The sequence below is a fragment of the Pteropus vampyrus genome, unplaced genomic scaffold (assembly GCF_000151845.1).
Source record: "Pteropus vampyrus isolate Shadow unplaced genomic scaffold, Pvam_2.0 Scaffold77, whole genome shotgun sequence".
Taxonomy (NCBI): domain Eukaryota; kingdom Metazoa; phylum Chordata; class Mammalia; order Chiroptera; family Pteropodidae; genus Pteropus; species Pteropus vampyrus.
Genome location: NW_011888858.1, coordinates 5,834,466 through 5,856,344, shown reverse-complemented (window position 1 = coordinate 5,856,344; position 21,879 = coordinate 5,834,466). Strand labels below are relative to the sequence as shown.

General features: G+C 37.8%; 1 protein-coding gene across 1 annotated transcript in view; it reads left to right on the top strand.

Moving 5' to 3' along the window:
* Positions 1–21,879, top strand: part of DCUN1D4 (defective in cullin neddylation 1 domain containing 4) — a 71,583-nt gene that overhangs the window by 3,570 nt on the left and 46,134 nt on the right. The window contains 2 exon segments of the mRNA XM_023532133.1: positions 16,154–16,224; positions 16,404–16,443. Of these exon segments, the coding sequence (XP_023387901.1) occupies positions 16,154–16,224; positions 16,404–16,443 (111 nt within the window).

Below are 21,879 nucleotides of genomic sequence, written 5' to 3'. Positions count from 1 at the left end.
GCTAGGGTGGAAGAAGGGTAAGGCGAATGTTCTGGCTGGGTTGGCAGCCTGCAGGTTATATCCCTGACCCAGCTACTTTGCCCAGCTGTCTCTGGCTTGGTCCCAGTCTTTCTTATCTCTTATTTTCTGCCTCATTCTAAAATACTTAGAGGCGACCTATGAAATGTCGATAAAATCCTGTCAAGAGAAGGCAGATAAACTATAGATTTACAGGCTGTACAAAAATACTTGCCATATATTAGAAATGGGCCATATACTTGGCTCTGAGCTTCCTAGTAGGCAAAACAAAGAGGAAAACAAGACCAGTTAATTTTATTCATTTGGTTAATGAAACTACAATTCATTTAATAACCTAAGCTGGAAGCTTAGATGTTTCTCATCCTCTTTCCCTGGTCGGTAGTGAAACAGGCTGCATTTCTTTCCATGCCTTTCTTCTTTTTCCTGTACCTATTCCCATCGCTCTAGGTCTGATCCATCCTTTCATATATTGTAATAACCAGTAATCCTGTTGCCAAGCTCAGCCTCCTCTAACTTCATTTTCTCCCGGGTACTTAGGGAACACCTGAAGTACTTACTGAAATACTCCTCACAACCTGGGGTGGAACCAGCTGCTGTAGTTTAAGCTCAGTTTCTTACCCATGGAATACTCTTTCCTTGCCCACTGCCCTCAGTGCTACTTCTGTTGGAACTTGCTTTATTGAGTTATTTGTCCCTTGCTAGGAGACTCTTTCCCTCCATTGAATCTCTAAAGTACTGTTTACTTCTAGTCTCAGTTTTATTTTGTATAACAATAGCTGCTTGTTTACTTGCTTGTTTACTGCTAGTCTCCTCCCCAGTTAGATTATTACCCCCTTGAGATCTGGGACTATGTCTTAGTATCCACTTTATTGTCCAGCATGATGCTTAGGTCCTCATATATACATTGAATTGAACTTAATAGGTCAATTCTTGAATAGTTTGTGAATTACCTGGAAAATTTTAATTCTTCCTCCTGCTATTCAGCATGCTTCTGAGTTGTCCTTCAGAAAAGTCTTTAGATTTTTCTTTGGGGAATGCAAAGTATCACTTACTCATTTTCTGCCTTTTTGACAAAGTCAGCCATATGCAAACCAATTTAAATCTTTTAAAACACATGCATATATCACTTTTGAAGAATGTTTGTGGCATGGAGAAATTCTCAAAGAGAGTAAGATGCTAATGATGTACTGAGGAACAGGGAGTCTCAGTGTGAAAGGGCACATGTCCATTTCAGGTTTGGTGTGTAACAGTCCTGTATGGAGAAAGCTACGGCAGGGCTCAACAGGTCTAACATATAAAGGGGGGCCCAACTCTTTGTTTTATAACCAATTCTGGTCCTGAGGTTTTATTTCTGAATATGAACAATACATTGAGATAGATGAAAGGCTTTTTTCATTTAGACAGTAAATTTTGTTAGTTGGAGGTGAATTTTCTGAGAATCTGACATTAATGCTGATATCTTTTTATAGTTGGTCAGCTTGAATTAGTGTTAATAGCTTTTCATAACTTGCTCTTCTTTTTTCTTATTCTGAGATTCAGGTTAGAAGTACCTCTTGAGAAGTATTCCTTTAAGCAGAACATACATTTAAAAATATTTGTGGCTGTAAAAGAGGTTATAATTTGTGGCTTATGTTTTAAGTAGAAGAAGTTACTGAAATGTGACAGTTTAAATAGAAGCATATATTTTAGCAATTACTGCATGACTATTTCAGCTCTAAGGATATTTTTTGTATCATGGCCATATCTGCTACTTCAGATTTGAATTGTTTTTCTTTTAGTTAGAAAATGCTGTTAATGAGTTATTTTCAGTCTATGAATGTAGGCTTATAGTTTTTGGAAACTCGCATACTGGGTAAAACACTAAATAACATGAAAAAGACCCCACCCTTCCCAAATAGCATTACCTCTGGGTGTGTTTCTTTTTAGTTCCATGTTTGAGGATTTTTTTCTTGTGAATATTTTTTTGAAACCCTTTTCATTACTTGCTGGCTTATATCATTAGTATTTGCAAAAACTGTGTGTCATCCATTTGTGTCTGTGGTGAGCAGGGACCTGATTCCTCTGATTGGGGAGAATCCTTACCTTAGCAGGCAGAGTTGCTCAGACACACCCACCTCGGAATGTGAAACTGAAGCTGGAGGCAAGTGATGAGAAGAAGCAGCGAGTGCCTGCAGGCCTTTTGGAGAGGATGGGCAGAGGTGGCAACTGCGCTGTTTCTATTTCAAGAGTTAGTAGAGGCTGGGTTCCAGTGGCCCAGCAGGTCCTGGCTGTGTGGATGCTGCACTCAGCTGCGTGTCCTTACGCATTGTTTTGGTTCTATAGCTGATGCGCTTGGTTTTCTGAATTTCCTAGAGATTCTGTGAACTATCCAATAGCCTTTAAAAACAAATCACTCTTCTGTTTAAATTAGCTAGCTGGTTTTCTAATACTCACAACTAAAATTTCTAACAAATGCAACATCCAAACCTGCCACTGCTCAACTCCTGACAGAGGCCCTGTGGATAAGAGCAGTGATCTGCCTTTCAACCCTGGTTGGACTCTGTTTAGAGTCCAAGAGTCCTGGCTCAAGGTTACACAGAGATGACTGTTGCGGGGGCCGCTTTTGCCGGTGGTCAGGCAAGACTCTGAGCCACACATCAGCCATCCCACCGGACCGCATCATATGGAGCTCTTTGTTGCTGTGTTTCTCTAATTACCTTTTTGTCTCTAAATCAGTCAATCAGGAGGTGTGTCCAGGATCTAATGCATTACTTCTTGTGCATCTTTTTTTTTGATTTGACTTGGGGATATTAGCTATAGGAATATTATTATTATTATCTTATTAAATAAAATAATTTTATTTAATTAAATATTACTTTTGATGGAATATTTGTTTAGCCAGAATTCATATCTGATCATTATAATTGCTTTTTAGTCAACCTTATTGAGTATAATTTACATGCTATAAAATTGGACCATTTTTAAGTTTACAGTTTGATGAATTTTGATAAATATCTGTACTGGTGTAACCACTACCAAAATTAAGACAGAGAACATTTTCATTACCCATAAAAGTTCCCTGTGCCCCCTTGTAGTCTATACTTCTCTACCTCCCGCTACGATTTTTAGCTTTTAATATATGTAATCTTAGTCCTCCATAGTTGATAATTTGTTATTCTGCTGCTCATGGGTTATTACAATCTAAGATGGTGTGATAAATCTTCCTTTTTCTCTTTTTTTACTCAATTATTAAATCCAAAGAAAAGCTATCAGTGCTATATAAATTATAAATCTGAAAATTAATGCTTTACACATGAAACTGTCTAGAGTTAGACGATGACTTGTTCTCTTGAAAGGTTTTTCAGTGGATGGCTTTTCTTCCTTCTCTGTGGCTCGAAGACATACAATGCTAGGATTTCTCCGTGAAGGTGATGATGTCTTTTAATTGTTATCTGGGTCAGAATGGGAGCAGGAAAACATAGTTAAGTGCGGGTCCTAGAATCAAAATGTCCGGGTTCATATCCTTGCTCTGCCATCTATTAGCCATGTGATTGCAGGTAAGTATATCAACTACTCTGTGTGGACTTCAGAGTCCTCATGTATAAGAAATATCTACTGCCAGGTATGGAGTTATTCAGTCGACAAGTGTTTATTGAGCACCTACTGTAACACCAGGTCATGTTCTTCATCTTCATGACGTTTTCATTCTGGTGTAGGGGAGGAGGCAAATAATAAACAGGTAAATCATGTAGTATATCAAATGGTGATAAGTTCTGTAGAGAAGGATAAGGAAGGGGAAGAGCACAGGTGCTCCTGTAAGTGTGGGAGGAGGGGAGATGGAGTGGAGGATGTTGTAATTTTAAATAGCATGGTCAAGGGAGGCCTCACTAAGGTGGTTTTAAGTTAAGGCCTGATGGAGGTGAGGGGGCGTTCCAGGCAGAGGGAACACAGATACATGCATAGGCTCCGAGTGGGGGGAGCAGGCCTGTGTTTGAGGAACAGCAGGGAGGCCAGTGTGCTTCCAGGGGAGTTGGGGGTTGGTCTGAGGAGTAAGTAGGAGGGAGAAAAAAACACATTAAGTGATTAGAGAAGTGCTGGGCACTCTGCTGTTTTTGTTGCTAATGATTATAATGACAGTCTCCTCTTTAGACTTTAACAGCAGTCCCCAACCTTTTTGGCACCAGGGACCGGTGATCCTATGAGAATCTAATGCCCGATGATCTGAGGTGGAGCTGAAGCGGCGATGCTAGTGCTGGGGAGCAGCTGCAAATACAGATGAAGCTTTGCTCGCTTGCCCCCTGCTCACCTCCTGCCGTGCGGCCCAGTTCCTAAAGGCCATAGACCAGTAGTGGTCCGTGGCCCGGAGGGTGGGGACCCCCTGCTTTAAAAAGAGAGCGTGGAGAAGAAGAGAGGTTCTAAGAACCACCAAGTGAGTGAGGCATCCCCTCACTCAGCCATTCACCAAACAAATGAGGTTTTTCGTGTTGCCAGCTCTGCTGTAACAAGCATGACTGAGCTGGAGTCGCTATATTTAAGGAGCTTCTTTCTAGAGAGTCAAGTGGTGGAGGCAAAGAAGTAATGGACAGTTGACGTATGGGGCTGTGGCTTCTGGGTTAGATGGATGCCCAGGATGCTTTGGGAATAAATAGGGATTCATTAAAATTAGACTTCAGGGAAGGATTAGCAATCATCAAGTGGGTTTAGCTTTTGAAGTTTTATATGTGAAGAAGAGGATCTGTGTGCACCTGGTGGGGGGTGAGGTGAGAGGGTGCTGTCCAAGCAGAGAAAGCAGCATAGGTGAGAGTACTAAGGACTGTGGCAGCATATGGCAGTTTGGGTTGCGAAGTGAAGAAGGGGAGAGGAGGCTCAGGGGTGGTCAGGAGCTGCAGGAAGGAGGGCTGAAAAGAGGCATCGGGAAGTGAGAGAAGGAAAGGGGGAAGTCAGAAGGTGGGTGCAGGGAGAGAGGAGGAACAAAAGGGAATGGGGAGGGACTGAAACATAGAGGGATTATCTTTAGGCTGCTCAACTGCTTTGCCCGATTAGCTCATTTAATCCTCCCAGCAGCCCTCTGGAGTAAGTTGTGTACTGTTGTTTTCCCCATTTTACAGATGAGGAAGCTGAGGTGAAGAAAGGTTAACTTTCTTCAGGGTCACACAGCTTGTAAGTGCTGCACTGAAATTCTAACTCAGGCGTTCTGACTCCAGGGTGCTGGTGCCCCACCACTGCCAGTGAAGTAACACTCATTTTATTTGTGTTTTTCATTCAATCTTTGTGGTAACCCTGCAGACATAATGGAATTCCATATTTTGTCACTGGCCTATGAATGATGATGGCAGAGCCATTTGTTATGATTATCTCCGTTTTGCTTTTGGTTCTGTTCTTGGAATAGGTCCCAACAGGATCAGGGTCTAGTATGAATTCCTTCTTTCCCATTCTTCTTCTCATTTCCGCCATTTTACTGGTAATAACAGTAGGCATTTAAAAATGGATTCTGAGTGGACAACTGATTGTGGGGGGGAAAAGTATTTCCATACTTTTTTTTAACTCACTGTTAAAATAGTCATTTTTATTCTTAGATTTTATTTTGAATAATCATGTGTATTGAATATTTTTTAAACACTTATTTTGAAAATATAAGGAGGTATCTAAAACATTGCAGAAACTACTAATGTAGTTTTTGGGTAACATCTTTGAAATTTTCTTCTTTTTCTATAGTTGAGGGTGAATTTAAGTCTTTTTCTCTTTTAAGATCTTTTTTCTACAGATGCCTCTAATTAGACCACAGATTACTTTTTTTTATTAAATGTGGAGCTGAGAAGGATAGTTGTACATTCAAGTCCAGGCAACTGGCTATTGAAGTCAGAGTTTTAAAGACCCATCACCTTGTCATCCCTTCTGCCTTGTCTTTACTTTTTGATCTTTTAGGTTCAGTCTGCCTTAGGTTCTTCCATGTTCTGATAATAATAGGGATTAACATAATGAACCTTTATTAGTGCATAGTAATAAGCCAGCACTGTGCTCAATGCTTGGCTTGTACCATGTCATTTAATCCTCACAATAGCCTTGTGAAAGGGTCCTGTTATTCTGCTGTACAGATGAGGACACTGTGGCACCGTGAGGTTGGGTTAGGGACAGGGTCGCTCAGCTAGGACACCGCAGAGCTGGGACTCTAACCCAGGGCTTTCTGCTGCCGCAGATGTACTCTTTAACCTAAATTTGGGCTCTTGTAACATTAGCAAGGTTAAAGGATGATTTTTACTCTGAACTACCGAGTGTGTCTGTGTTCTTCAGTGGGGAGGGTGGGATTAAAGAAATGAATCTAGGGCCCTTTGTACCTTGTCACATTTGGAGTGCAGCCAGACCCGGTGTCCTGAAGTGGCCAACTCCTTTGAGATGGTTCCCGCAGGCACATGCTTTGCGGTGGATGGCGGGTGCTAGGTGGCACACTGCCTCTCTAGGGCGGATAGTTTCTCCTCCCAGCCTCTTTTATGGGTCCTGTGAGAGTTAGGAGGAAAAAGCCAGCAGTGGTGTGCTTGGATGGCTTTAACTTTGGATCTTGTGTTCAGTGAAAATGCTGAGTCACCTACAGTGACCTGCTTTCTACCCCTTAGTGGTTTTCCCCGTTCCATGTTCACCTTTTTAGCTTTGTGCCTTATAAATAGCAAATGTTTTTAGATGAGAATGAAGTTAACACCCTTGTCACTGCTATTTTGTTTCTTTAGATTATCCCTTGGCTTTTCAGCTTTGTAATCTTTTCCCTGGGTCTTGTTCTTTTTGCCACCTGCTGATAGGATACTTGTGAATGAGTTGGATTCCTGTCTGTTTTGTGCTGAGGTTGTTGCAGGAATGGATTGGCTGCCAGCAGGTTGGGGGTTGAGCTGAGGATGGGGACCAAACTCTCCTCTCTGGTTGCACATTAGAATCACCTGGGCTGCTTGAGAAACGATGAACACTCTCCACTCCCATTTTTATTTCACTGATCTGGATTGGGGCTCTGGCACTGGCATTTTTTCAAGTACCCTGGGTGATTCTGATGTGTAGTCACTGTATTATTTTTAAGTAGCTTAATTAGTGTGCTGGCTTTGGTTTGGGCTGTGGTGGAGATTGCTCAAGAGCCGCAGCAACTCTTCCCTGGGCCCTGCACTGGGCGGGTAGCACAGACCATTCCTGCTCAGCATGTGACATCATAGCCAACACTCAGATATACTTACTGTGTCCCAGGTACTGTTCAAAGCGCATTGCAGCAGCAACTCATTTAATCCTCGTGGTATCCTTATGAGGATGACACTATTATTATCCATTTTGTAGATAAAGAAATTTCTGCTTCTAGCAATGAAGGGCATGTAGAATGAAGCTCACCCATAAACCCAGCTTTCGGGTTTTTCTAGTTTTGCGATATGGAAAACTCATTTCAAATCTTTGTGTTTTAAAAATTTGGCCTCGAACATGAATATATATTTGTTTCTACAAATGAGACGTATACCTGTGCCATCCCATATAGCTAAATGGCTGTCAATTGGTATGCAAAAGTGTAAATTAGTATTGTAGATCATGTAGTACACTACTTTTTTATAGTGTCAAAGAAAAATAGGCTTTACTTTGTGGTAGATTTCATATTCCAAGTCATTTTGAAGTAGAACTCATTTTTAATCTTTTTTACTCAAAATTTCATTTTGTACTTTTTTTTTTTTTAAATCACATGTTTGAGCTTATATATAGATCTACAATGACTTGTGACCTGTCCTGCTCTTTACTCTCTGGCTATGGTAACCTTCCAGGATACTAAGCAAATCTAACCGACATTTTAAACATCCCCTAGTCTTGCTGTCATAGACCCAAATCAACACTCCCTCAATCCCATGTGCGTTTCTAGTCTCCCTTTCATAGTCAAACTTCTGGAACATGTATTTTATGTTTGACATAGTCTGTTCGACCTTCAACTCATTTCCTTCTGGTCTCAGTGCTGGCTTCAAAATGTTCGTCATCACAGAGTAACCTCCACAGTGCTAAACTCAGTGACTACATATTTTTAAAGCATTCCCCTGTTTATTGGTACATATTATATGCTAGGCTTTTGCTATTCTGTGTATTGGGATACAGTGGGGGAACAAAGTAAAAGAAAGTCCTTGTCTTCATGGAGCTTGGGCTCTAGGGAGAGTGACAAAGGCTAAATATATAAAAAATATAATGTCGTCACAAAAGACCTCATATTGTATGATTCCATTGCACAGAAAGTAGACTAATGGTGGCCTAGGGCTGAAGGAGTGAGAAGAGAAATGGGGAGTGACTGCTAATGGGGTAATAAAAATGTTTTAAAATTAGATCGTGGTGATGGTTGCACAACTCTGGGAGCACACTAAAAACCATCGACTTGTGCACTTTAAATGGGTGAGTTTTATGGTTTGTGAACTATAGCTCAATAAAGCTGTTAAAAAGTGTCAGAAAGTGACAAATGCTATGCAGTAATCTAAATCCGCTGAGGGGTGGAGGTGCTGCTTTGGATAGGAAAGTTGGGGAAACTTCAATGACGAGGTGACATTTGAGTAGATATGTCAACAAAGTAACCTGTCAGCCCTTGTGAACATCAGAGGTTGGTTGTAGAGGCAGAGGGCATGTTAAATGCAAAGGATCTGAGGTAGAAATTCACTGAGTATTGAAGGAAATGTGCGGCTGGAATGGAGTGAGCAAGGATAATGGTATGAGATGAGTTAGGTTAGATAACTTAGGTCATGTAGGGCTTTGTGAGGACTTGTCGAAGACTTGGATTCTTTTCTTTTATGCTGCAGTAATAAATCCAAAATCTCAGTGATCAAAATCAAAGGGCCTTCAAGGCAGGTTGATGAGGGTCCCTCGAAATTATTGCTATTTTCATCTTAGTCTGTCTAAAACCCACAGGAAAGAAGGCTTCTGTTTCTGGGAGGAAGAAGATGAGGCAAACCTAAACAATGACTCTTATCTAGACTACACCCTTAACATCAAATTTTTTTCTTTTTCCATATCACTGAGTAATATTGACATTTCAGGAGAATGGGCCATGTAACGCATGAGTCAGGGAACCCATAAGCATTCCATGTTACATCCCAGTTAGAGAGGCCTAACCCTGCTCTGCTAAATCATGCTCTTGTTCCGTCCCAGAAACCATTAGGATGAGTGCTGATTTTGATAACCTTTAATTTTGTCCAGTTCTGTTTTACTTTTTTGGTAATGACATGGTAATTATTCTGTCATTGTCCCAGTGTCCCATGTGGCCCCTGGCTTTACTGGTTTAATTGTTTTTGTTGTCATCAAAAAGCAGTTATTAGGTACATACCTGTGTATAGTGCTATGTTAAAGACTTTTATACCTGAAAGCATTGCTCACTGATTGGCCAACTGGAGTTTAGCTAATAATAAAATACTTTTGTGACTCTTTAGTAACCAGAAGAAAGAAGCATACTTGAAACAGAAATAACATTGGTGTTACTGCTGGTATTTTCTCAGCACATCTTTTCTCTTAAAAAAAGAAAAAAACAGAAGATTGTTTCAGATTTGGCCAGTTTTAGTAACTTAAAAAAAATATTACTCTAAGTTTGTATGCTTGATTATTGACTGTTTTGGGTGGGAAATGCTATTGCTTTTTTCCTTTTATGGATCGTGGAGATAAATTAGTGTTTGCTCTGATTAGAAATAAGCTAGAATGGAGGAATGGGCTTTGGGCTGGGAATTAGAAGATGTGACTTACTCCCAGTTTGGCCACAGCTAAGATCTGACCTGCCTTGAGTTAATAAAATGAGGAGAAGTGAACAAAAAGACATGCAACACAGTGGCTCCTTCTCATCTCTCAATTGAGTCTTAGTGGTTTTTCCTTATTGTACAGTCACGTTTTATAAAGAAGTTAGTTTTAAAGTCCATATGTAAGGTGACAACCACCCATATTAAAAATAACACTGGAAATACTTTCAGAAGGTGCTTGGTTGGAGATTGTCTCAGATAAATCCAGCACGGCCGATTCTTTCGCTGACGCTTCATCTGAGCATCAGTGGAAGCCGCTGGCTTATGTTTAGGGACCAGGTTTATGAAAAGTACATCTTTAAATGCTAGACTCATACGGTGTTGTGAGATGCACAAAATGTGATTGGCACGTGGAAACTGAATGACCACGGGATTCATGTTGCCTATCTTTTGTTCGTTAAGTAGAAGGGAAGGCAGTTACTGGGACAACTGAAAATTACCACCGCCTCCCCCCACTTTTATTTTTTGCCAAGTGAATAAAGTTGAATTTGTGCGTGTTAAATGTGGATATTCTGCAATCCCACTGTACTCAGAATTTTTCTTCATCATTTTTACTGCTACCGTCTAGCTTAATCATTTCGCACCTCAGTCACTTCTTTGTGACAGGCCATTCTAAATCCAGTCCACCCATCATCTATGCCACACATTTGCCACAAGGTTATCGTCCTAAAAAAACTCCCAATTTAAACAACTTGTGTGGCACCCAGACTCAGAGCAGTGCATCTCAGACTTCTCCCATCCTTTTGCTATGGCAGAGGTTTAGTGAATTAGGCACCCTCAGGGCCCTGGGAGCCTAGCTTAGTGTGGTAAAATTTCTTTGACGTTTTATGCCATAATTCTGTTTTTGTTTTCATGTAAAACTCTTGAGGATGTATTACCATTGAGTAGAATTGATGCTGCGTGAATGTGCCATGTTTATCTGTTACATTTGCAAACTGGAGGTCCAGTTGGAAATAGAAGTCCTTAGGAGTTTAAATGTAAACTCTGAAGCAGGATTCAGCCTTCATTTTTGAACCTTTGCCTTCTCTTTGAGTTTCCGACTATTACCATGCTGCTTCTCACATTCGAAGATCTAGTGGAGTGGATGCACTGAAATGGCCTGAACATACTAAATTTAGGTTTTAGTGCCTCTGTATCTGCATTCACTTATCCATTGAATATTACTTGAGCACCTAGTATGTGCCAGGTAGTAGGGATATGATGAAGTATGAGAGCTAGCCATGTTGTTATTAGAGGGAATAGGGCTCAAGGCAAAGGGAATAAATAGCATGTGCAAAGACCCTGAGGTAGGAGCATGCTTGGAGTAGTCACAGAACAGCAGGAAGTTCACTGTGACTGAGAAGAGTGAGTGAGGCGAAGATGAGTAGGAGATGAGATTGGATAGATGGGTAGAGGCAGAGTGTGCAGGCCCCTGAGTTCATGATAAAGGCTTTCTTTTGCTTTGCATGCCTCCCTCTTCCCTCTGTAATTTTTGTGTGAAGATGGAACTAATTTTAATTTGTTTACATGCTAGCTAGTTACCCTTGTATTTACTGAATAATTATCTCTTCCCCATTGATTTGAAATGCAATTTTGTTATATATGCTGATTATATATATGTTAATACATACATACGAACATAATTGCATACATACTTGTTTATTGAATCTTCCATTGATTTGTCTTCTTGCACACCTACCATACTGTTGTAGTTACTATACAGTACTCCCCTGTCATCTGTGGAAGATATATTCCAAGACCCTCATGGATGTAGGTAGCACCGAGCCCTGTATATACTGTGTTTTTTCCTAGGCATACAACCTTTTCACTTAAAGGAAGCACTTTACAACTTCTATTTGGCATATCCAAAGTGCCAGCATCACTACTCTTGTACTTTGGGGCCATTATTAAGTAAAATAAGGGGTACTTGAATATAAGCACTGTGATACCTTGTACTTGATCTGATAACAGAGTGCTACTAAGTGAATAATGGACGGGGAGCGTATATGCTGGCCAAAGGGATGATTCACATTCTAGGTGGGCATGAGATTTCCTCATGCAGTTCAGAACAGCACACAATTTAAAACTTATTTATTGTTTATTTCTGGAATTTTCCATTTAGTATTTTCAGACCATGGTTGACCACGGTCAACCGAAACCACAGAAAGCAAAACCATGGATAAGGGGGATTAATGTACCTTTATATTAGGCATTGGCAAACTATAGCCCACAGGCTAAATCTGGCTCCCCACCTAATTTTTTTAATAAATAAAGTTTTATTGGAACACAGCCACACTCATTTGTTTATGTATTGTTTATGGCTGCTTTTCAGCTACAATGGCAGCGCTGTTGCAACAGAGATCATATGGCCCACAAAGCCTAAAATGTTTGATCTGGCTCTCTACAGAGAGTTTACCAACCTCTACTTTATACTGTGTATTGATATCTGATAGGGCAAGTTCTTCCTCATTCTTTTTAAAAAATTTCTTGGCAAGTCTAGCATGTTCGTTCTTTCAGATGAACTTGAGAACCAATCTGCCAAGTTTGTCTGACTCCCTCCTTTTCCTCACCTCTTTTTTGGGGTGGGAAACTGGGGGTCAAAAATAGGAATTTGATTGTTACATTTAATTTGTAGTTTAGTAAAGAGAGAAGTGATGGCTTTACAATACTGGGTCATTCCATTTCAGGAAGATAATATCTCTACTTTTATGTTTTTCAGTTAGCTTTTATTGTTTCTTCATTTGAATGTTGCATATTTAGGTTTATTCCTACATGTATTATTGCTTTTTTGTTGCTATTATAATTGAGATGACCTCACATCTGTATTTTACAAGTGACTGTGGTATAAAGGAAAGGTTTATATTTTTATACATTTAAATTGTTTCTGATCCTCTTATGGAAGTAAACTACTATAGGACTGTTAATTTTGATTCTTTTGGTTTACGGTCATAGTCTGAATTTACCCATAATTGTTTTTCATTCTAAATATTTGTATCTGTCTGTATTATGGGGCTCTATACCTAAGGTAGTTTAAGGGAATGGACCTTGACCATTCATTTTTTTCTTTTATATTATATAGGTTACAGCAAATGGTAGTTACAAAACAACAAGAAGAACCCAGAAACTTCTTGCCCAGTCAGCTTTTGTTGGTAGTTTTAAGAATACCCAGAAGATTATTTAAGCAAGCTATTTATCAAGCAGTCTGTGCCTTTATACAGAGCCATTTGTTGCTTTTAATACAGAACGTAGGGTTTGCATGGCACACAGGAGAGTCAAACCCAGTCACTGCTTTACTGTAGAGAGCCATTTGATCATGGAATAAAGTTGACTTAACCTAGCATTTATCCTTCAGAATTGAAATATGAGCCAAAGGAGATTTTTATGAATCAGTTAGATACTATATTCCTAAATATGTTCTCTGTAAAGCATTTGATCTTTACCCTTAACATCTGTTCCTTAAGGATGTGAAACCTGTTTTAGATTTTAAGGGCTGTTACTTGCCCTGAGCACTGAATAGATGAATCATAAATTTAATATCTGTTAACCTTTGTGGATTTATCTTTTAATGACATTTTTGTCTCTTTTCCTTGAATTCTTCTTAGCTGCTCCTTACCTTAGTGTAACTTAAGAAAAATCATTCATGTTGCTGATTCCTTTTTTTCTTACTTTTTTTGAGGGTGTGTGAAGTGATGATGAGGTGGTGAGGTAGTAGACATTTGATGTGGAAGTGATGATGAGGTGGTGAGGTAGTAGACATTTGATGTGGAAATAGAGAATTGCTGATATATGTGATTCATGAAATAAATCTCATTACTCTTATTGCCTGTAAAGTGAAACTTTATGTATAGAATGTGGTCTTTAATGCTGCTGTATAATTTTTCTACTATGTAGAGATTATCTTTGACCATTATTGTGAACATCAGTCGGTGGTGGATGAATATGACAGTGTCATCATAGGCTTCGGAGATGTATCAGGCCATGTGCCTCTATCAGAGGGAGTGCCAATTTGGGGGTTTCTGAGGTGGGGCTTGACTTGGACATACCAAAATTAGAGACTATTTTAGAAGACCATGTGTGGTGCGAATATAGTGATAGTTGATATCTTTTAGTAAGCATGTATTATGGTCCAGGCATTGTAATGGATGTCTGCCATATCTAGGCATTGTAATCGCATTTTACAGATGAGGGCATTGAAATTTAGGTTAAATAACTGGTAAACCTGAGATTCAAACCAGCTGTCAGACTCCAGAGAGAGGAAATAAAGTACAGTGGTATTTGTGCAGGAACTGTGTGTGTGTGTGTGTGTGTGTGTGTAGAAGAATTTAGCAATTTTAGATTCTTTTATGTGAATTTTGACAGTTGAAGTGACATCAGGGTGGTGAGAAAAGTGTGGCAAGGGGGCCTGGAAACCACTTTGCTTGACCTTTGGCAAGCCCCTTTCTCTCCTTCCTGTGAAGCCTCAGTGAAAAAAGAATCAAGACCCATAAGTTTTCTGTTTTTGTTTTTGTTTTTGTTTTTTTGGGGGGTCTTGGAGTTTAACTCAGGATTTAATTTCAAAATGATACTGGAATGTATCATTTGTCTTTTTTTTTTTTTTAATTGAGAGAGTACGAAAAGGGAGCATTGTGGCTCAGTAGTAGATGTGAGGGGGAGGGTTGGTGTATGGTCAAACTTCCCATTTACTCCTGCAGGTCAGGAGAGGGCTGTCGCTTCTAGCTTTAGAGATCTCTATATGGGTTTATTAATTGCAAACATAAGTACACACATATACATACACTCACACACCCCTAATGCTTTTAAAAACTTTTCTGTGCAACACACTAATAAATATGGAAGAGGTTCTGTTCCATATTATGTCATCATTTACCTTAAATATGGCTAACTCATTCAGATGCCAAATAATTAACATTTGTTAATATTCAAGGCCCATTTAGAACCTAAGGCTCTGCTCTGGTTGTCTCTCAGCCGAAAACTCTGGTTCTTTGGACCATTCTTGATGGCTGTGACTGCAGTGTTAGGTGTTTGGCAGTACACATGTGTGTGTGAACGTATGGCCTGCTGCTCCTGACAGTGGAATGTGAATGTTAGGGGCTTTGCTGCCTGCTGGTCCCTCTGCCCTGTAGGCCAGCCAAGAACTGGATTACTGCCACAATTTAGAAAAGAAAGTAAAGCTTTCTAAATACTGGCAGGGAGAATGGCTTGTTTTCCAGATTCAGAGCAGCAGCCAGCCCAGTGTCCAGTCTTCCTGCACAGACAACTTGTAGTGTCTGCTCTTTGGGTCTGTTCTTGGCATCTCCTGAATGTCCCAAATAAAAATTCCAGTGAAGGGAGTTTTTTTTTTTTTTTCTTTTTATCTGCATGGCATAACTTGGAGAGATACAGTATCTTTTTCAAGGTTACTTTCAAAACTAACTTTTACTAACCTTTATGATAGATAGTAAAGAAAAGCAACTAATGTAAATCCTGATGTTTTATGAAAATACATCTATTGGTGCTTATTCAAATATGAAATTATTCAGACTTTTAACTCATTTTTACATAGCCTATTATGTATGCAAGCATACTTTATAAAAATCATTTGAAATTAGAGATTCAAAAGCCTAACAGTTTAACTTATAGTTTTATGTTGTACAGGATTCTAAGATGGAGCAACTTAAATTGTTACATATATATGATTTAGTATGTAATTCTGCAACTATGGGACATGATTCAATGTGGATACATTCTTTGATTTGGACATGTTTCTCTATGAGTGATTTCTGCTGCTGTGTTTCCGGTTCTGTGGCCCATTTGATATTGCAGTACTAGTTACTAGACTCCATCACAGGACTCAGCTGCCCAGACTTAGCTTGCAGGATAATTCTTTGATTTGTCTGTGTTTGACTAATAGGAGGAGGAGGGGCTTAGATTCCTTTTTTGCTCATTCTGTTGTATAAGAGCCAACAAAATAAATATGTAAGAACTGCCAAATGGTTGAGATACTTTTCTATTAATTTCTGGAGGGGATATTTTGCTAGTAATTCTGGGAAAGAGAAAGTAACATGTTTCATTTGAGATCTGTCTTCTATTTGTGTGACTTGTTTAATTTGCTAACATTATCGATATTTTGCTATTAAGTTCAGATTCACTGCTGGTAGGATTTTATAACTACTAAAGTATTTTTGTTTTACCTTACAAATCACATGAAAATTTCATGAACTTTAACATTTGGTTGAGATTTTAACTTTATTCAGACTTTATTTCTAGGAGATAGGTCAGTAGTTGCATGTTATATTTTATTTAATAAGTACCAAATTAATGGAGAGAGTATTCAATTGTATCAAAACATTTGTTTATTTTCTGAACTTTTTTATAGACTGTGCAGTATGGGAAATAAATGACAGAATTTTCCCCTTTTTCTTTTAAAGACTTTCAGCTGAATTCTCATCTCTCAACACTGGCAAATATTCATAAGATCTACCACACCCTTAATAAGCTAGTAAGTCAATCTTTTAAAGAAAAAACTACCAACTGTTTAAAATAGTTGTTTTAAGCATATTTGGTAAAAATTTAGATATGGATATATATTAAAATATCAGCTATTTATAAAAATGTTTATTTTTAAAATTTACAGTATGGTATGTGATTTCTCAGTAATGATGAACATATTTCTTGCAGAATCTAACAGAAGACGTTGGCCAAGACGATCACCAAACAGGTATCTGTAAATGCTAACACTGCTTAATCTTAAATAAACTTCCTAATGTAAAGTTAGGAGGGAAAAATACTAGCTGAGACTGCTCAACATTGTAATACATTCCATTATCAAGTTGTTACTTGGTTGAAGATTTTTTCAGGGTACGTGAAGGAAGCCATGTTACCATGCCTGCCCAGCAGGAAATCTATTCTGGGGCTCTGCTTTAGGAAAGAGTAGTTTTCTTCTCTTTAAAGAAGCTGGGGAGTCTCCCTACTGGTTTCAAGATACTATTTCCCTACTGAACTCTTTGATTTATACTAAAAAGTTATTGTAGTAATGCAATTTGAAAGGTATTCCATTAACGTTTGTTCAGTTGAGATGAAAGATGATCCGATAGGTATATGGGTGTGTGTTTGTATGTGTGTGTGCGTGTGTGTATGTGTGGTACAGGTCCTGAGGATTTATGAATGGGAAAATTGAAACGATTATTATAAATGATTCTTTAGCCCTGAATTTTTCAAACTTTTGCTAGCATTATCATCACCTGGGAAGGGCTTGTTACAACAGATTGCTAGGCTCTACTGCCGGAGTTTCTGATTTCCAGAAACTCTGGGTATTTGCATGTCTAACCAGCTCCCAGATAATGCTAATGCAGTTGTTCTGGAGACCACACTTTGAGAACCACTTCTCTAAACCATTGGTTATCATAAAGTTTAGAAACTTGCACTTGATCTATAATTATAAAACTTCAGGAAAAATTATTAAAGTATTTTTTAAATTTTTTGAGAATTACCACAATAATATATGAATACATCCTTGTCGGAGAATTTTGAATAGCACAAAAGTCAATTTAAGAGTAAAAAGTGACATTCTTTCATGTCTCCCAATCCAACCTTCCCCCTGTTTAATGTTTGTTCTTTCAAACATTTTTATACATGCGTATATTTTTATGGTAGTGTTTTTTTGTTTAGCTTCAATGAGATCATACTGTATATACTATGCAGTATCATTTTTTCATGTAATGATATATCTTTAAGGTTGTTGGGATTTAGAACTCTCTCTCCCCTCCCCTCCCCTCCCCTCTCCTTCCCTCCAAATTGGTTCAGAATTAATTGAAAATTAGGCACAAGAGACTCATGGACATGGACAGTGGACTAGTGGTTACCGGAAGGAAGGCAGGGAGGAGGGAGGTAGATGGAGTAAAAGGGGTCAAATATGTGGTAATGGAAAGAAATCTAACTTTGGGTGGTGAATACACAATGCAATGTATATACGACATCCTGTTGAATTGTGCACTTGAAACTTATTGGATTTTGTTGATCAATTTCACCACCCCCCAATAATTTTCAATAATAAAAAAAAATTTATATTAAGTTTAGAAAATAGAAAAGAAACAGACCAGAACTAAAGTCTTCACCCTGAAAATAAAGTTCAGTTTGGAAAAAAAAAAAAGAAAATTGGGCACAAGGTGAAGATTGAAATAACAGGTTTGTTGGAAAACGTAGCTTAGTTGAGCAGCAAAAGTGCAGAGGCTTTTCAGTATTTCACCTGAATTAGATAGGCTTACATTTAATCACTGCCACAGCTAGGTGAGCACAGGCCAGCACGCCCACTCTTCCCTTTAACCTCCCACTAGTGACAGTGCAAAGGTTTGAGCTTCTGTTGGCTGAATGATCAGGAAGGGAGTTCAGAAGGGACTGGAATAGAGTTCAGGAGGGGCTGGGCCCCTTCTCCCTGCATCACCAGTTAGGTCAGATACTTGCTTCCAGGGGAAGGAGTGAGAGAAGTGGGCAGACTATGCAGGAGTATTCTAGAAGGCTGTGCCACAGAGTGTCTTTACACTGGATCTTTTTGTTTCAGTAAATATGGATCAGTTCAAAGGCAGTTAAAAGCAGTTTCCTTAATAATTTAAAAAACAGCATATGCACATGGTTTTAAAACAAATGTTGAAAAGGTATAAAATGAAGATTTCTGTCCCATTTTATTACCTCCGCTCCCATCCCCCACTAGTATTCCACATTTGATTCTCTAGAGGTAACTCATATTCTTATATTTGTTTCTTAAATGATGATGATGATGATGATGATGATGATGATGATGATAATGTAATTTTTTCCCCAAATACAAGTATACATTTGTATGTGCCTCTTGTTTTTGTCATTCAGTATATCTTGGAGATCTTTTCATAGTAGAACATTTAGAAAGCATTTATTTTATCTTTTAATGAATGCATAATTTCCCAATTCATGAATATATTGTTTCTACTGATATACATTTAAGTGTATTTAACTTTCAGCTATTACTAATAATACCGAAGTACAATTTTCAGGGCTAGTTTTAATAGTTAAGGAACAAAGCACGTTTCTCTCCTATTCTGGAACAACATGTTGTAGGCTTGAGGGATTTTTTTAAACTTGAGTTAGTGTAGTTTTGATTTATAAAACTGAATTTTGTGTTTGTCTTCTGATTAGCTAAGATAATAAAACCTCTAGGTTCTGAATCTTATATATTTTATAGTTAACTTTGAACTTTGGATTAAAATGGGTATTGTTACTATAGTAATGTCACATTTAAATATTTAATCTGAATGTGGAAATTTAATAACTGTAAGTTATAATTAAGGAAAATGAAAATGGAAAGTGTATTTGGCCTCATGCTTCTTTTTTTGCCCCTGGGGACAGCGGATGTGTCTGACATTTGGCATATGACATGCTGGTTCAGTGCCTGGTTCCTTGTAAGTGCCAGTTAATGTCAATCAGTATTAGTAATTTTTTAGATTTGTCTGTTTCATTAAAATTTCTCCATCTAGTTATAGCATCACTTATGATTACCATAGGTGACAGATTATACTTTAAAAATTAAACAACATAAAATCTATAATGTTTGGAAATCTGAGCAAGTTATCTCTGTAGTGCCTGCTCGAATCTCTTGGCCCAGCCGTAGTCTGAGCAGTATCTATAACAACTGTATATAGAAGATTCAAACCTCAGTGCAAAAGAGGCCAGTATCTTCCTGCTCTGTCTCTTCTAACAATTTTATTTGATGCTTTCAATCTTCTCCCATCAAAAGAGAGAGAGAGAAAGAGAGAGACCGACTGACCAACTGACCGACAGACACAGAGAGAATTAATATTGGAGAAGTAGCCCAAAATCTGGGAGTAAAAGAAGCCGGAGAGGACAGAAATTGATGCAGGAAGAAGATGATAGATGTCAGAAGTCAATGCCATTTAGAGAGAAAAGAAAGGAAAAATTCTGTGCCTTAAATAGTAGTATAAAATTTGCGCATTTAGACACTAATAATTTTACTCAAGCAAGCAAGCTAGTTCAATGATCTGTTCAAGAAAATGAAATGAAATATTAGGTACTGGTAAGGTATCTTAAAATACAATCTATTTATCAACTCAAATCTTTGCTACATTGTTCAATGAAAAGTGAGGTGAAATGGCTCTATAAAAAGTATTGCAGTGGCACAGTGTACCATGTAAAATGTTATTAAGTGAAACTATACTATATACAACAGACTTGCTAAAATGAAAAATTAATGAGATTTTTGTATTGGAATATGCATTTATACTAAGTTTGGAAAGTTTGGAAAAACTCTAATTTTATAGCTCTCTTATTTGGGGATGACTAGAAATAGGGCACAAAATTTTATGTGTCTTACAAAAAATGAATCCTAAAAAGACATTTTTTACTTGAGGTCCACGTGCAAAATTATTTAAAAAAAAAAAAGAAAAAGAAAAAATAGAGGCAGTGGAATACCTACTTAGATAACATTTATTGAGATAACATGCTTTGTTAAATTATCATCAAACTGACAAGCTGGATAGACAGTAAAGGGTGTTTGGCCTGATCCAGGTTAAACTCCAGTTGCTCTTTAAAATTGATTTTTCAGAACCAAGTATTAGGATAGATATGTTGGAAAATGTTGCCAGTATTTCTAATTGTTTAATGTGGGAAGAATGGCTATATTCATTCACTACCTGATTTATTTGAAAATATAGTTGATTAATAGAATTCATTTGTTCTCTTTAAACACTGAACCAAAAATAAATTTAAACTCAAATCATAACCCTTGAGTGAAAAATATAAACAATTTTTATTGCCTTCCTAAGAATCATGTAGATACCCCAGCATCAAGAAAGAGCTAATGATGGGAGAGTTGGGAGGCTTGATTTCACTCACTGTTCATCTAATATGGAAATATTTAGCATACCAGAATATCAGTCAAGATAATATTAAAGAGCCTGAATCACAGTTTGGGTTTACTAATTGAGATTATTCTCCTCCTTTTCCTTTTTCTTTATTATTATAAAATGGCTGTTCCTCTTTTATGTGTTCCTGCCAAACATTTCTTATGAGATTGAGATGGCTTCCTAAAATTATTTTTGTCACTGCTTTTCCTTGCATGATTGTCAGAGAATGAAAGCTTGTAGCTCTGATCATTTCAAATGAATTCGTGGGTTTCTTAAAGTTCATTAGACAGTCTCTTTTATTAAGTGTCTGTTGACCTAGGTACTTTCAGGTGCTCAACTTTATTGGTCATTTTCCTTACCTGGCGTAGTAATAAGACCTCTCCGATTTGTAAAGGTAAGATAACTTTAAAAGTGCTCTATAGTTATTTAAAACATCTCCCTTAATATCTTGCCTGTCCCTGTAATGTCAGATTGTTTATATCTAAGTAGATACTTTTAAAGGGGTAAAGCATCTTATTCTTTGAAGCAGATGAACATTCTATAACGTTCTTATTTATGTAGTATTTTGCTTACTATTTTTTTTTTAGTTTAAAGATAAAATTCAGTTGAAGTAGATTGCTATACAAGTTGAGTCAGTAAATCTAAATTTATATAAATACAAATTTGTAAAACATTCATTTAAACTGAGATATTTTTATTATAAAACGACTTATCACAGAGTTATTTTAAGAAGCAAACATTCTAGGATATATGTATTTAAAAAAAATCCTACCTGCCAGGAAACTTAAAGTCAAGTGTTTAGTCTACTGAGAAATGGAAAAAAAACATTTAAAGAGATGCTGTATTATCTTTTCATAAGTGTTTTAAATATCTGGAAATATACTGAATTTTTTTTTTTTTTTTTTAGCAGAATTTGATTTACACATGTTTTAGGAACACATTTATTTAACAGATATTTATTGGGAGTCTACTGTAGGATTCTCAGTGTATGTATCTTACTGTATTAGATGCTGTGTATGCACAGGTGAACCAAAAAAGGCACAGCAAGCCAACATGTACACTTAAAAACCCTAGTTGTTTCTCTTGCTGAGGTAGGAGTCTGGAGTGATGTTAGGGTGGCGGGTGTGGGACAAACAAGCCTTGAGTTCTGTTCTGTCTCTGTATTTTGTTGATTTGGTTCATGTTGGCAAATTATTTTAAGGAAACTTAGTTTTCCTTGGCATTAAAAATTGCTTTTTTATGTAGCCTGAGACTTTTTTTTT